The following is a 16,983-nucleotide window of genomic DNA, read 5'->3' as shown; positions in this document are numbered from 1 at the left end:
ACACACACTCAACTTGCATGCATTTAACTTGTGCATATTCAGCTTTATATGCTTGGCAAAATAAAAGTTCATAAAAATAAAAAGGGGGGTGGGGAGAGGACAGGCATCTGGCTAAAAAAACTTTGGCAAACCTGCCCACCATGTTTGGTTATACCTGATTTTGGCTTTAGGTGCGATCCCCGGAACCTAACCCCCATGTGATTCGTGGGCTTACTCATTTACTGTATATGACATAGAACATAAAGTTTATTGGAATTTATGTTTCATGTGAAAAATTACTTATTTTTAAATATATTACAGTCGTATCTTTATTTTAAAATGTATGCATTTTTCTAGTCAGCTATGGGTGATGAAAAGCTACCGTCTGGAGCTCAGTGCTGCAAATGAAAGGCTAAGAAAAAGCTAAGGAGCAAGCAAGAGGAGGAGGAGGAGGAGGAGGAGTTTGGATTTGATATCCTGCTTTATCACTACCCTAAGGAGTCTCAAAATGGCTAACATTCTCCTTTCCCGTCCTCCCCCACAACAAACACTCTGTGAGGTGAGTGGTGCTGAGAGACTTCAAGAAGTGTGACTAGCCCAAGGTCACCCAGCAGCTGCATGTGGAGGAGCGGAGACGCAAACCCGGTTCACCAGATTATGAGACTACCACTCTTAACCACTACACCACACTGGCAAAGCAAGAGGGTTTCCCCCGAAATACCTTTTGCACAGAAAGAAATGAAAGAACAAGAATATGACTATACTCTTGTTAAAACTAGCACTGAAGGAGCTGAAATTGATTGATTGATTGCATTTATAAACTCTAAGCCGGAAGTTTCAAAAATTGGAGATATTTCTGGAAAACACAAGGGAAAAAAAGGATGTCAAGAAATGTGAGAGGACTGTAAAGTCTGCAAAAGAAGGTGGTATTTTTTATGCTTTATCTGAATTACAGTGACCCTGCTAACTGGCCTAACAGCTGCAGTGATAATTTGCAGAGGCTTATAAAACATGGACCACAGCAGGTTATATCATAAGCTTTTCTCAAAAGTTCAAACTTATAAAAATTTACGAACGCTCAACTATGTTGCAACGAGGTTGCAAAAGAAACTTAGTTGGCTTGGTAGCTATATCAATGGAACATGTCGAAGCACCAACACTTTGACCTGAAAGTGACAGCATTTGCAAAGGAAAAGGCATGCAAAGCGAGATTTTGATGTGCCTGAAATTGAGAACAGCCTGGGGTGAAGATGAATCTCACTCTTTACTCTGGCCTTGTGACACCTGATTTGTCTGATTCGGGGTTTTTTAAGCACACCACAATATCACACAGGGTAGGGCTCCATACTAGCATCAGCTCCAGCCAGCAAGGGCCATGGTCAGAGATTATGAGATTTGCAGTCTAGCAACATCTGGAGGGCCACAGGTTCCCTATTCCTGATGTAAGAAGACATTGCAGGATCAGACCAAAGGGCCATCTCATCCAGGATCCTGGCAGCCAACCTATGGCAGCCTATGGGAAACCCTCAAGATGTGGGCTTAATGTGTAATGTAAAATATTTTCCAAGTCTGTTTTAATGCTCTGTGGATGACTGCATACAAGACTTTACATCTGTATGTGCATTTGTCCTGGAAGGCAACACTTTGTGCTTTGTAATTTATTTATTTTTTAAAGTTCAGTAATGGTTTATAATAAAAAGGAGGAGGGACTGAGTGACTGAGTTTCCACTTGTGACTCCTAAACACAGGTATTTGGAGGCCTATAGGCCTATACAGTGGTCCCTCAGGTTAAGTACTTAATTCGTTCCGGAGGTCCGTACTTAACCTGAAACTGTTCTTAACCTGAAGCACCACTTTAGCTAATGGGGCCTCCTGCTGCTGCCGCGCTGCCGGAGCACGATTTCTGTTCTCATCCTGAAGCAAAGTACATAGCCCGAGGTAATATTTCTAGGTTAGCGGAGTCTGTAACCTGAAGCGTATGTAACCTGAAGCATATGTAACCTGAGGTACCACTGTACTTCAGAAACCATTTGAAAGTTCCTAAAGAATCTGTTTAGATATCAGTATTATGTGCACCAAAGTAACTTGCATCAAATAACAGTTACCTGGTTTCTGTTTTTAAGCAAATAATTTTCATTGTATTTTTTAAACTACAATTGTTGTAAACTGTTCCAATTTTTTAAAAAAACAAATTAGTGGTATATAAATATTTCTTAGAAAACAAATAAGTAAATACTGTAGCGAGTTTGAAACTGTGGCATGGAGCAGCTGCAACTTTCAAAGGCTGTTGAAGGCACTTTATTAGGTACTTGCTTGTGTTTGTGCAGAAATAAGTGTCAACCCCGTTTCCTTTTCAAAAATGTGTAGATATGCATGCTGGATGTGCACTGGAAATCCAAAACGTACTTCCTTAGAAACAGCTGAGTGTTTATGGAACAAGCTGGCACTCTTTGATTGGGCTCGGGGATGGGAGGGAAGCACGATGCAGTTCACATTTAAGGATGAACCTGCCCTATTTTCACTTTCCAAAACAATGTGCAAACAAGATGCAGCCATCCTGGGAAATTTAAACTTCTCCGAGCTTTGCTGTGCAGTTCTCTAGCCAAACCATATGTATAAAAATGCACACCAGGGTAAAATATGCACATATGCCAATATTAGTAAGAATAACATACAAAATGCATTATATTAGGGCAAACCACTTTGAAGCAGCAGCAGTGATGATGATGATGATGAGGTACCCCACCCATCTGACTGGGTTGTCCCACCCACTCTGGGAGGCTATTTGTATCTACCGTATTTTTCGTCCCATAGGACGCTCCGTCCCATAGGACGCACCTAGTTTTTTGGGGGGGAAATAAAGGTTGGGGAAACCGAACCAGGTCGAGGAACAGCGGGATGGCAGCGCTGCGCCTCCCTGCTGTCTCCCGAGCTTGTGGGGCTGGCTGATGTCTGCCCGGCGCGCGGTAGGCCCTGCGGGGAACTCCTGCAGGCAGCGGCGTAGCGTGGGTTGTCAGCACCCAGGGCAAGGCAAGTAATTTGCGCCCCCTAACCCAGGGCAAGGCAAGTAATTTGCGCCCCCTAACCCCTAACCTGCCGCCGCTGCCAGCTTCTTCTTGCTGCTGCCTGGGCTGGGGTATTTACGGTAAGGTAGCCACGGTGGCGGCGGCGGGTCCGTGTCAGGTGATCTGAGGTGAGTTGCCGCTGGCGCTGCCGTCCAAACGACGCCGCTTGCCCGGAGGAGGAGGAGGGCAGAGAGGCGAGGAAAATGCAACATGGCCCAGCCGCTGCAGCTGCAGCGGCGGGGCTGTGAGGAGGGGCTGCCTGGCGCACCCTCCGCGGCCCTGATGCACGGCGACCGCAGCGAGCGCTGAGAGCCACTGCCAGCTCGTCAGTTCCGCGAGACATGGGGCTCTGCTACAGCCTGCGCCCGAGGCTCTTCGGCGACTGCGGAGGCGGCGAGTGCCCCCCCAGATGTTGCGCCCGGTGCGGCCGCCCCCCCTGCACCCCCACGCTACGCCACTGCCTGCAGGGCTCCCCACGCTGCGGATGTCTGCCTGGCGTGCGGGGCGCTCTGCTTCAGGGCGCCCCTCGCGCCGGGCGGCAGGCTGCTATCCGCAGCCTAGACAGCCCTGCGGGACCTCCCGCAGGGTTGCCTAGGCTGCGGATGCGTTCCTGAAGTGCCGGGCGCTCTGCTTTCAGCGTGCTTGGCGCTCCGGAAAGCAGGCTGCTATCCGCAACCTAGATAGCCCTGCGGGAACTCCCGCAGGGCTGCCTAGGCTGCGGATGTCTTCCTGAAGCCTGGAGAGCAAGAGGGGTCGGTGCGCACCGACCCCTCTCGCTCTCCGAGCTTCAGCGAAAGCCTGCATTCGCCCCATAGGATGCACCCAGATTTCCCCTTCATTTTTGGAGGGGAAAAAGTGCGTCCTATAGGGCGAAAAATACGGTATATTTGGGGAAAGTGCATAGAAAAATGGGTATATTAGGAGAGGTGCATACCAAAATGCTGATGAACATCTGTGAGGACTTTAATTCTCTCTGCCCCACCTTGCAAAATGGTATGCTAACATAGGGAACTGAATTTAAGATGATAAAAATTAGAAACGGAGAAATTGAAATTGAGACATTGCCCATCCCTAGTTGAAGAGTTTAGATTGTGCTTAACACTGAATTCAGCAGGACTAGAAAGTGCTTAACTTGGGATATGTATCCAATTCCTTTTTTTATTATTAGAACTATGCATTGGTTTGTGAAATTTGTATGTATCTATAGTGAATGAGAAATATTGGTCGCTGTGTGAACTGATACTGTGTACGGCCAGAAGAGAGCAGGCGTATCCTTTGGAATTGTTCTTCACAGTTGCAGCAGCAAATAAGTTAATGCAGTTTAGCTACATCTCCGTACAGAAGAATGTGCCAAGTAACATACAGTGGTACCTCGGGTTACATATGCTTCAGGTTACAAACTCCGCTAACCTAGAAATATTACCTCGGGTTAAGAACTTTGCTTCAGGATGAGAACAGAAATTGTGCAGCGGCGGTGCAGCGGCAGCAGGAGGCCCCATTAGCTAAAGTGGTGCTTCAGGTTAAGAACAGTTTCAGGTTAAGAACGGACCTCCGGAACAAATTAAGTATGTAACCCGAGGTACCACTGTATATTTATTCTCTCTCGCTCTCTCTGTTGTGTTTTCTATTCTTTAGAGATCTCTCAGAAGCGTATTGATTGCAGAAGCGTATTGATGGTTTTAGAAGCGTATTGATTGTAGAAGTTAGGCACTGTGACACTTGCACACACTTTTCTTATACTGTCTCTTTAATCACATGCAACAAATTCCCGGTTTGCAGAATCGGGGAATAGAAACAACTAGGCAAGTGTAGAATATGAAACCCAGACTTGCACTGAGGAAGCCAGGGCACTTAAATATTTTTTTGTAGACACAGTGGCCTAAAATATCAAGCATGATATAAAAGAAGAACTGAACCTGGTCCTTGGTTCTGACCCAAGTATTAAATGTATATGCATGTGTGGCTTGGGAGTTGCACAGTCAGGGGAAAAACAATGTTGTCCAGGGTTGTAAAGACTGCGGAGAGAATAATTGGGTTCCCCATTACCGCCTTGGATCAAATCTATGCTGCCAGGTATCATAAGAAAGCTGTAGAGATAGTGCAGGATAGTGCGCATCCCGGAAATTATCTCTTTCAGCTTCTGCCTTCTGGAAGAAGGTACAGGGTTATAAAGACTAGGACTAGCCGCCTGAGAAACAGGTTTTATCCAAATGCGATTTTGGTTTTAAACGCAGTGTAAGGTAGTCTCTGTGGGAGTTTATTGTATTTAATTATGGGGTATCAGAGTTTTTAGGGGGTTAACCAGGCTGGGATAGCTGGGATAGCAGGCTTGTTGGTTTTTGAATGTCTGGTGTAGATTTTTTCAATTTCGTTGTTCTGTATGGGACAATGACAATAAGGTTTATAATATTGTATCGTATATAAAAGCATTGTGATACTAGCAGTTTTATTTTTCAAGGCCCGTTGGGCAGACCAACCGTGTGTTGCAAAGATGTCTACAAGCGTGACATGAAGGCTGGCAACATCAACCCCACCATGTAAGAACCCCATGCAGACAACCGCAGTGCCTGGAGACAGTCAGGTTGTGTATACATGGCAGTGACCAGAAGTGGATCAACTACTGGGGGAGCGCAAATAAATGCCATAGGGCATCCGAAGCACCACAACCAGGTGCCTTCATTTGCCCCAGCTGCAACAAAACATGTCTTTCCCATATGTCCATCTCTACAGCAGCAGCGGGCGCTGCAACCGTCCAACAGTTTGTCTTCACCCCCAGAGGCACTCCCTCCATTGTCGCCTGAGACAGACGGATACCAACAACATATCTTAAAGGCAGCCAGCAGAGGTTCCAGGTTTTCACAGGTCCAGACAAGAATCTCAGTACCTGCAGACGCACAGCCTGGTTGGGCTGGGTTGACTCGACCAGGCTGGGGCTTGGGATGACTTAATCCTTGGCACTACAGTTGCTGCTCCTCTGTGTTGCTGCCCGCTGGACCTCACCAGCCCCAACCCCTGGAGTCTATGACCTGAAATGGTGTAGTGATGAATAGACGGCAGAAGAGCAAGAAGGCCACACAGAAAGACTGGGCCAAGTCAAGTCAGTTTATTGTGTGTTAGCAGACAGCCATTCTACACATGAAAACAATAACAAAAGTATTATTATTATTATTATTATTATTATTATTATTAAGATTTACATTTCTGCTTCTTAATTTTTAAATTTAATAGCACAGATTTTTTTGAAGCAGGAAATTTGAAATTTAATAGCACAGATTTTTTTGAAGCAGGAAACTTAGATATTCTGAAGTATATACTACATCAGACAGCAGAAAACAGGTCTTTGCTTGGGATCAGCTTCCCTTCTGTGATCTTAACAATGGGTAAATATACCTGCAATTGTTTCTAAGATCATTATAAAAAGGGCATTCATGAATTATATCTTCTATTGACTAAACCACAAGCTCTGTCCTTCTTAGGAATTCCTTTGTTTCAGCCCATCCAATCTGCTCGTGGAAGGACATTTAATCTTGCCGATGTGAAGGCTACCCTCATTTTGACGTTTGGCAGGTGGGGGCATTGCAGCAGGGTTTTTTTTTTGTTTGTTTTTTTTTTACTGACTTAGCTGAGTTTGCTTAGCACCACCACCAGCAGCAGCTGTTTACTGCTCTGGCTGAACCTTTGCTTCTTTTTCCCCGTTTTTAAAAAAAGTGCTTTGTACATGGTGCAAAGGTAATAGTCCAATGCTATGTCTGGCATGGCAGTCAGTTGTAGGGGTGCAACCTGGCAGTGCACTGAATGCTAGTGCCTGGGCTGTCAGCCTGGGCAGACGTCTGACCTTACTGACACATCCTTATCCCACCAGTTGTCCACAGGTAAGAACAGGGGGAAACCCTCGCAGTTTCCCCATTCCACTGAAGGATCACCACAAGGCTGTGATTTTGAAACAGCATGATTTACTGATTTCTTCATTCTCTTATTTATACAAACCCTGCTTTTTTAAGATTAGCTTTAAGATTAATGTTAATCCTAAATTAACTTTGAGATTAACATTAACCTTGTTTGACAAAAACTTTCAAAATAGCCTCTGGAAGCCAACAATTAATTGGCTGTCCAAACGTAATTTGCGTAGCTGTTTCACAATAGCTTAGGAAAGCATGCAACTGCTCTGATTTATGAGCTAACCTTTTCATGAAGGTTAACTGGGACCCTGTAAAGATGTTAGATGTATCATTTTTTAAAAGTGCACTTAAATATTTTTTGGGAGGAGGAAAGGGGGATGTAAGCAGAACCGACCCAAGTGGTTGCTTAAACTGTAAGAAGATCTTATCTCAAGTGGCTTGTTGTCTTTTGATAGCCAAGACAGTGTCACAGTTATTTACGTCACCCCTGCATTCTTCTCCCCTCCCTAGCCCCTGAGCGCCACAGTTTATATATTAGAAAGGCTCGGTCAACAAGAGACACAGTTTATTCTAAACGGTATGTAGTGAGAGAACTGTGGCTCCCTTTTGCCATCTTAAATGTTTTAGCTCTGCCCTTCATTAGGTTTACTAGCATTTTCTGACTTTTGCAGGTGCTGCTGTTTTTGCAGTTGAATCATTTCGAAGCATCGGATCTTCAGAGGTAAGGTTCTCGGAACTGTCCTGGGTGTGTATAAGTGTGTATACGGTTAGATCGAAGATGTTTTTGATACTAGATTTATCGTTCACACACAATGTGTACAGCACATGGATTCTGCTGATATAGGTGTAGAAGATGTCCTCTCTCTACACAGAGGGGGGCAGATTGACAGAAAACTGATGGTTGCTGTCTACTGCAGAAGAGAGACCTATGATATATAATGTGGAAAATGTATATGGATGGAGAAAACTTGAGTTGCAGCGGTAGCCATGTTTCATACAAGGGCCAAACAATATGGTACGTTTAGCTCCATATCTGTGCCTTTAAATGCAGGGCTGGTTTGTTTGTTTTACACAGATTGTAAGCATAGGGACCCTGATGCAGATAGGGACCCTAGCATGGTGCTGGGTTACTTTAACTCACCTGCTGCAGTCCTGGTTCAGACCACCCAACCGACCCCTCAGTGCCTACAATCTGCATTGAGGAAAACCCCCTCTAATTTTCACTTCGATGAGAACTTATTTTTCCCTATTGCTGATCTGGTTTGCTGCTGTGTAGGGGGAAGGGTAGAAACCTAAAGGCACAGATACGCAGCTAATGTAACATGTTATTTGACAGGAAGTGCTTTGTTTATTTTTGTTATTGCAGAAGGGGACCAAATTGGAGGTACTGTTAATTTCTTTGTTCTTGCAAACTTTAATAAGTGGCCAACATTGCAATACTTCTTATCTGCTGAGTGTTGATTTCTGTCTAGGACGGTGCTCCTAAAAGGTAAACGTAAAGGGACCCCTGACCATTAGGTCCAGTCGTGACCGACTCTGGGGTTGCGGCGCTCATCTCGCTTTATTGGCCGAGGCAGCCGGCGTATAGCTTCCGGGTCATGTGGCCAGCATGACGAAGCCGCTTCTGGCGAACCAGAGCAGCGCACGGAAACACCGTTTATCTTCCCGCCGGAGCGGTACCTATTTATCTACTTGCACTTTGACGTGCTTTCGAACTGCTAGGTTGGCAGGAGCAGGGACCGAGCAACAGGAGCTCACCCCATCGCAGGGATTTGAACCGCCGACCTTCTGATTGGCAAGTCCTAGGCTCTGTGGTTTAACCCACAGAGCCACCTGCGTCCCAGGACGGTGCTCCTAAGAGCAGTTAATTCACTTCTTTCTTTGAAAACACTGTCGACTTACCTGAAGTGCAATGACCCGATGAAAGACGCCAAGCTGATCGTTTTAGAAGCCTTGAGTACGCATAACATTGACGCATGTGAAGTTAGCTCAAACTCATCAAATTTGGGTGTGCTAATTAAGATCCATTCCCAACAGGCAAACAGACGATGTCGTGGGCTTCCATTCTCATCTGCTTGGTTTATGGCTCTGCATTAGCTCATGGACTTATTGGGGATAGATCGGTTGATTATGAAGCCACTTTAAATGCGGTAAGTAATGTAAAGCAGGGAATGTTCCTCAAGACACAGAATGAGAGAAGCCCATTAGGGGATCAGTTAAATGGGTTCAGCCCACAAAATGTGTGACCTGTTCTCTGCCAAACATCATTCCACGCTGACTGAGCTCAGATCTACTCCAGGGGACACACGAGTTGGAAAGCTTCTAGGGGCCACAATGATTATTATCATTGGAAAAAGAGAAGCATCCCTAAAAAGAAACTTTATGAGGGATGGGTGAGGGCCAGATTATTACTACCATTGTTCTGTACAAAGAGGGTGAGGCAGATTCTTTTCTTCCCCCTTCCCCATACATGGTATGCTCCTTTCCTTCCTCCCACAACATTGTCAAAGATGTGAGAGGAAGTGAAAAAGAAGGGAATGCATGAGCAAGGCGTGCTCTCATTCACATGGCTGTGTCTGGATTTTACTCCTCCTCCAGACCCTATGAGCTGTGACAGAATACTTACAATACTTACTTGTAGCAGAGCCTTTTAAAGCTTCTCTTTTTTTTTTTTAAAAGCAGTTTATTGGGTTTTACAATAAAAGTAAACATAATAAACAATATAACATTTGTCTTAACATAGTTTCACATTTTCTTTGGACTTCCTCACATCTCCCGCTCCCACTTTCATCGTTGTAACATTTTGTCAGCAATTTATCATCTTATTTAAATTCTTATATCCCTTCTATATTTCATAATCTTATAATTCTCGAAAGGAGTTAAATTTTCACAGTCTTACTTATTTTCTTAAAAACTTCTAAATTTAGTGGTGCTCAGTTATTTTAGTCTAGCATCTTATTTAGCATTCACTCAAATTACAATGCTTTTGTAAATAATTCTTAAATTTCTTCCAATCCTCCTCAATCCTCTCTTCTCCCAGGTCACGAATTCTGCCGGTCATTTCAGCCAGTTCCATGTAGTCTATCAGTTGCATCTGCCATTCTTCCAGTGTGGGTAGATCTTGAGTTTTCCAGTGTTTTGCGAGAAGTATCCTTGCTGCTGTTGTTGCATACATAAAAAATGTCTGGTCCTTCTTTGCCACCCCTTGGCCGACAATACCCAAAAGGAAAGCCTCTGGTTTCTTAGTGAAGGTATATTTAAATACCTTTTTCAATTCATTATAAATCATTTCCCAGAACGCCTTCACTTTAGGGCAAGTCCACCAGAGGTGGAAGAACGTTCCCTCACACTCTTTACATTTCCAACACTTATTATCAGACAGGTGGTAAATTTTTGCGAGTTTGACTGGGGTCATATACCATCTATAAATCATTTTCATTACATTTTCTTTCAGAGCGTTACATGCAGTAAATTTCAATCCATTACTCCACAACCTCTCCCAGTCCTCAAACATAATATTATACCCAATGTCCTGTGCCCACCTTATCATAGCCGATTTAACCGTTTCATCTTGTGTATTCCATTTCAACAGCAAGTTATACATCCTTGAAAGTACCTTAATCTTTGGTTCTAACAATTCTGTTTCTAGTTTCGATTTCTCCACCTGGAACCCTAGTTTCTTATCATTTTTAAAAACTTCTTTAATCTGAGCGTAATGTAACCAATCTCGCACTTTGTCTTTCATTTTCTCCAAACTCTGCAATTTCCAATTGTCTCCATCCTTTTCTAGTATTTCCCAATATTTTGGCCATTTAGCCTCCATATTGGGTCTTTTTCGTAAAGCTTCTCAAACTGATTTTAAATATTGTGTGTGTCCCTGTAGAAATCACTCATCGAGTACTGGGAATACCCTGCTGAAGAACATGATGTCATGACAGACGATGGCTATATACTTACCATCTTCAGAATTCCACATGGCAGAGCTGACAGGCCGGACCCAGGCGCGAGTTTGTACTATAAATTCTTATTTGCTTGATTTCCATTAAGACTTAACAATGCTTAAGAATTAATATGCTTTTAAAGGGGGAATCATTTCCCCCCTCCCTTCAATCTGTGTATAAATATCTAGTTTGCCTCCTGAATTTTAAAATTGCTCAACTTTCCTCTGCTCCCCACTCCCACTCATCTGACCCTTCTCTGTGCATGTCTGGGGCACTGAAAGTGGGGTTAAAAATTAGAGTGGCATCACTGCTACTGGGGACAGGTTAGCTCAGATAGAGCATGTCAAAATATTTGCAGCCAGTAGTTACAATAGACATACAGACTTTTCCAGATATGTATTTAGCAATAGATCCATAATCTAATATAGCAGCAAGTGATATATTACAGGACAAAAGTTACCATTGAGTGGTGATGTAAAAAATCATCAATTTCAATTATGACCTGCATTCATTGCATTCAGCACTGTTTCCATTCTGCAGTTCAGCTTCTGACAAAACTAAGTTATTCCTTTCACTGTCCTCTGGCATACATACATAATTACATACATAATTATGTAAATTATGTAATTTACATAATTACAGAGGTAATCATTTTATTGTTACATTATTCCACACCATTTATTTAAATGCAGAGGAAATGCAAGTCGTGTGTGTGTGTGTGTGTGTGTGTGTGTGTGTAGTAATCAATTACATATCATTTGTGGACTGAAAACAACAGCAAATGCCAATTGTATTTGCTGGATTGATTTCTGCTCTGGACATGGGACTAAGAAGTGAATATCAACAATTTCTGCTTCTGTTTCCTATGGAATCCTCCGACATCATTGCCTTTGAGCTTGCCAAAGTTCAAAGATAATGATAGGAGGCCAGAAAGGGGGTGGGAGAGGAGAGTGCAGGAAGCCGGGGGCTCCGAGCATGCACGGACTGGCTCCTTGAGAGGTCCCTGCCTGACATGACACCATGTCCTAGGAGAAGCCCAAGGAAGGAGTAAAAAACGGAGAATGACCATATCAATTTAAAAGTAAAACAAAATGCAACACACCACTAAGTAAACTAATGAAGGCCTATTGTGAGAGGCAGGGTTTGTCAATGAGACAGTTTAGATTCAGACTTGATGGACGACCAATTAATGAAACAGATACACCTGCACAGTTGGAAATGGAAGATGAGGAGACTATTGATGCGTTTCAACAGTAGACGGGTGGCATGTGCTAAATATCCTGTCCTTTTAGGAAGAGGAATGTAAAATTTCAACTCACTTTATCATCTGTCCTTGGATGTGCTATTAAACAAATGAACATGCCAATCATACAAGAATCTTCTCATGTTCTGAAGACATTTATCCAAATTATTTCCCTGTCCCTGATATACTGTGTGTGCAAGTTGAAGCTGCACCTGTGGAAAATTACTGCGTCATAAAAATGGGCCCAGTCAAAGCATCCCCCAGATTGTTCAGCGTCCCTCTTTTTTCCTTTCTTTCAGGGCCAAGGCCAGTAGTATTTCTGCAGCATGGCTTGCTTGTAGATGCTGCAAACTGGTTCCAAAACCTTCCTCATAACAGCCTGGCATTCATGCTAGCTGATGCTGGCTATGATGTTTGGCTAGGAAACAGCCGAGGGAACAGCTGGTCCAGAAGACATCACTTTCTTTCACCCAGATCAGTGGAGTTCTGGGAATTCAGGTAACCTGATTGTTGCACAGCAAAAGTGTGCAGCATTCCTGTCCCAGCTATAAAGCTCTCATTACAGACAGCCCCACATTGGAGAATGCATTGATCACATCAGCATCTATTGTGCTGAAAAGATCATAATGTTAGGCCCTCTTCTCTCAGTAACCTCAGAGTATCTGCAGTTACTGAGCACAGTGCAAATGGGAAGATAATAGTCCTGACATAACATTCTGGAATTCAAAGAGTCTGGAAAGTCCTTTGTTATCCCCATGAAGCCAGCTTAATGTGGATAATATTTCCCCCCCCCCCCAGCTTTGATCAGATGGCAAAATATGACCTTCCGGCATCTATAGATTATGTTCTGCAGAAAACTGGACAGAAACAACTGTTTTATATTGGCCATTCACAAGGAACCACCATGGGTAAGTTCAAAAGCTTGCAACTTGACCAGCAGGTACACGTAAAACTTATTTCCAAATAGGCAAGCCTAGAATTGCAACCTATTTAAAGGTTCCTATTTACATTCACTCTGCATAGCCACATGCAGTGAAATATGAAGTTGTAGATGACGATTTTGCTAAACTTGTTTGCTTGTAGTTGTGTGATGCGTGGGGTGTGGGGTCCTGGCTTTGCCTTGTCCCTAGAAGCTAAAATGTCAACAAACCAGTTCTTCAAGTTTACCATTAAACTCCCCCCCCCCCCCCCCAGTTCCTTTCTTTGATGACAAAACCTGTTCCTCTCTCCTCTTTCTTCCCCTCAGCTTTTATAGCTTTTTCTACCAATCCTCGACTGGCTGCAAAAATCAAGTTGTACATTGCCTTGGCTCCCGTTGCCACAGTTAAATATGCTAAAACTCCTATGGCAAAGCTCTCTCTGCTTCATGAAGTGCAAATCAAGGTATGCCGTTCTTCTGAGTCTTCACTATACAGATCCAGAGCAGAATACCCTGTAGTGGTAAACAATTTAGTGCTGCTGCGGCCTAAGAACCACAAGAGCAACTCCTTACCCTTTAGCACTGTGTGATGCCTGCCAGGCTGGGCATCAACACCTGACGTGGGTTGGGCAAGCATTGGAGCTGACGTCAGCCTCTTTTTTTCTCTGTGGCCTGGCGCTGTGAAGTGAAGCATGGCGGCAGTCGTAGTATCGGGTGGCTAGGTCTGCAGTGCCTTCACCGCAGCTGCCCATTTCCTCTGCTGCCTGCAACTGCCAACACCCATCTCCTGGTAAGCTTCGGGTGAAACAACCGGGAGGCTGTGAAAAGGCACCACCAGAGCGCACTTTGGCCAGGCCCTTATTAAACCTTGCAGTGGCCCCGTGAAAAAAGTGCATCAGTGGACAACTTTGCCTTGTAAACTAGGCAGACCGTTGGTTTAACGCAGCACTGGCTATATGTTTTTGACTTGAGGACCACATTCACTCATGGCTAAGCCTCTGGGGGGCCCCATGCCAACAGCAGTTGTGGACAGCAGTGGGTGTGGCCACCTCGCACTCTTGCTCACACACTTATCCCATGCACACACAGGATACACAGTGCAGGTCAGCTGATCTGTGCAGGTCAGCCGAGAAGGAGGAGGATTGTTTCCTCACACTCCATCAAATCTGCTGACCAGGGAGGGGATGATTTGCATCTCCATTGAGGTGCATTCTGTCTGCTTTAAGTCCTGCCCCCACCTCACTTTGTTCCTGCCACTCTTGGTCTTTAACTTTTCAGGACTTTAGGATTGTCCTTCATATATGATGTACAATTACTTTAGATTTTACTGCATTACACTGAACGTTGTTGTTTTAATATTGTACAAATGTTTGTATTTTCATTTGCACTGGGATCCATGTGCAGATGCCTTTCCAAAATTTTAATCAATTAATAGATAATATAGTCTATTAGAAGGGCTCTCTTAAGGCCCACATTTCATCGCATTCCAATAGTACTTAAACTAGAGACATTTGCCATGCAGAGCAGTGTCTGTGCCTGGCCTATCTTAAGTGCTTATAATTTGGGACTTTTTAGATCATATTATCACTCTACGGAACTGGAATAACGAGGATACCGTATCCTTAACACAAGTGTCACTTTGAAATTTTGCAGGCCATGTTTGGAATGAAAGAATTTTTACCAAAAACTTTTTTTGGTTCTTTGGTTGCTGCTGAATTTTGCAGCCGAAACTTATTGGCCCCCATTTGTGGCAACCTCCTGTTCATGTTGTGTGGATTTAATGAGAAGAACCTAAACCTGGTGAGTAGAATTTTTTAATATATGCTCTTCTGCATCCACCTACTCCTCCTGAATCGCATGTATTATGAAAAGCAATGGCCACACTCAAGTATAGACCACTTAAAGACCAAGGAAGGAGCCGGAACATGAAACTGAGTAGATGGTGCCTGGCTTGGATAAACAGAGACACATTATCTGTCTGGTTCTGTCTAAACCAAGGACCTCCGGTCATCCAGATATTGGACTACAATTCCCATGATTCCTGACCTTTGAACATGCTGTCTGGGGCTGATGGGAGTCCAGCAATGTCCACTAGGTTCCCCATCACTGGTCTAAGCAGTCGAGGCAAGAAGGGAACAAACTGCAATCATACACAAAATTTCAGCTGTTGTCAGGCCACAGTTCTGTACATCACTGCATGCGCGTTTAGCTAATCCTATAAATATTGTTATTCTGAGTCACTTGTTTAACCTTTTCGATGCCTGGGTGGGGTTGTGCAAAAGAAGCTGTTTTATCTTTCAGAGCCGAATAGATGTGTATGCAGCCCAAGCCCCATCTGGAACATCTGTGCAGAATATAATCCATTGGAAGCAGGTATGGTCCACCGGAAATATTAACCTTCCCCTCTCCCATTGTTCCTTTTCTTGATACATGCATACATTTGAGATTCTCTTCTATCTGCAGAGCATCCTTGGTGGTAAACTCCAAGCTTATGATTATGGATTGTTTGACAACCTAGCTCGTTATGGCAAGGTAGAGCCTTTTCCAACTTTTTCAGATTTTGTTCCAAAATGAAAATAAAAATACTGAAAGTTTGCAAATGCCCTTACTATCTCCACTGCCCTTAAAGCATTGAATGCCATGCTGTATTTATTCTAAAAAGCAACTGACAGGTGACAGTGGGGAAAGGGTGATAAGGCGAAAGAAAGAAAGTAGATTGTTCAAGAGAGTAAGCTGGCTTACACTGCCTGATGAAGTGATTAAAACATTGAAGTGATTAAAATTAATTTAATAATAATAATAATAATAATAATAATAATAATAATATTCTGTACCTTTTACCAAACAACTAAAGTAAAACAAGCTAATAAAAAAATGCTACAGGATCTCAATCTGTTTTTTGCTATTTTAACTTTGCAGAAGTATTAGATTATTGTTGTTAACTCTTCTTATTGATTTTTCTTAAAAATCCCCTTTGTAAACCATATTTAGGGTTCTTCTTGTTTAACAGTGCATAACTTTTATGACATATTTCTTTACATTTCTTCCCCCTCCCCTTACACATAAAAAATGGACAAAACTTTGCTAAAATCTTATTCTGTTTCATTTGAGCTCATTTTCTCTTTCAATCTTTTTTAAAGGTTCAACCTCCTGAATACAATATAAGGAATATGAATGTAACAACAATAGTCTGGAGTTCTGGAAAAGATTGGCTTTCTGGCCCTGAGGATGTCAATATGTTAATCCCCAAGATCAAAAACCTTCTTTACCACGAATATATTCCTGAGTGGAATCATCTGGATTTTGTGTTTGGTCTTGATGCTGCTGATCGAATGTATTATAAAATCATTGAGAATTTAAAAGAGAACCTCTAAGGAAATGTTTCTCTTGGAATAGGAACAAAGTCCCTTTGCTTTCCTGATTGTCTGATTTTTTAAAATAAAGAAATAAACTAATACTTTATAAAACTTTCTCATAGTATTACTGTACCCAGTACATTTTCACCCCACCTCAGATTTAAATGCACATCAGTCAAATTGGATTTGATAAATATATTGCCCAATTTACACATAACCCAGGACATTCCTGATGATGATGATGATTTATTGAATTTATATACAGCCCTATACCCAAGGGTCTCAGGGCAGTTCACAGAATAAAATCAAGATATAAAACAACATAATAACTAATAAAAATAAAAACAATAACCCAATACCCCTGTAAACCACATTTTAAAAGAGCATAGGTTGTAAATCAGATCAATCAACAGCCTGGTTAAAAGAACATTTTTGCCTGGCTCCTAAAGGTGTATAATGAAGGCACCAGGCGAACTTCCCTGGGGAGAGCATTCCACAGACAGGGAGTCACTGCAGAGAAGTCCTGTTCTCGTGTTGCCACCCTCTAGACCTCTCAAGGAAGAGGCACATGAAGAAGGGCC

The 16,983-nt window shown here is 43.1% G+C and overlaps 1 protein-coding gene and 1 pseudogene across 4 annotated transcripts; both read left to right on the top strand.

Annotated features, from left to right (window-relative positions):
• Positions 1-6,798: 6,798 nt before the first annotated feature.
• LOC308477588 (gastric triacylglycerol lipase-like) lies at positions 6,799-16,513 on the top strand. Of its 3 annotated transcripts, none has more exons than XM_081006320.1 (11): positions 6,799-6,916; positions 7,615-7,664; positions 8,981-9,093; positions 10,827-10,950; positions 12,427-12,625; positions 12,926-13,035; positions 13,374-13,510; positions 14,700-14,846; positions 15,348-15,419; positions 15,510-15,578; positions 16,187-16,513. In XM_081006320.1, exons 3-11 carry the CDS (start codon positions 8,992-8,994, stop codon positions 16,418-16,420), a joined length of 1,194 nt encoding a protein of 397 aa, XP_080862446.1. In that variant the 5' UTR covers positions 6,799-6,916; positions 7,615-7,664; positions 8,981-8,991; the 3' UTR covers positions 16,421-16,513. The 3 variants fall into 3 exon arrangements, with proteins under 3 accessions (XP_080862446.1, XP_080862447.1, XP_080862445.1); XM_081006321.1 differs by lacking the exon at positions 6,799-6,916 and adding an exon at positions 7,448-7,520; XM_081006319.1 differs by lacking the exons at positions 6,799-6,916; positions 7,615-7,664 and adding an exon at positions 8,466-8,619.
• LOC308477622 (small ubiquitin-related modifier 3 pseudogene) lies at positions 11,705-12,417 on the top strand (annotated as a pseudogene). The gene is made up of 2 exons: positions 11,705-11,788; positions 11,914-12,417. The product of its transcript is annotated as a small ubiquitin-related modifier 3 pseudogene (transcript).
• Positions 16,514-16,983: the final 470 nt, after the last annotated feature.

Source organism: Podarcis pityusensis, assembly GCF_964106645.2.
Source record: "Podarcis pityusensis genome assembly, chromosome: 5".
NCBI classification, from domain to species: Eukaryota; Metazoa; Chordata; class Lepidosauria; order Squamata; family Lacertidae; genus Podarcis; species Podarcis pityusensis.
This window is presented reverse-complemented; position numbering and strand designations above follow the sequence as displayed.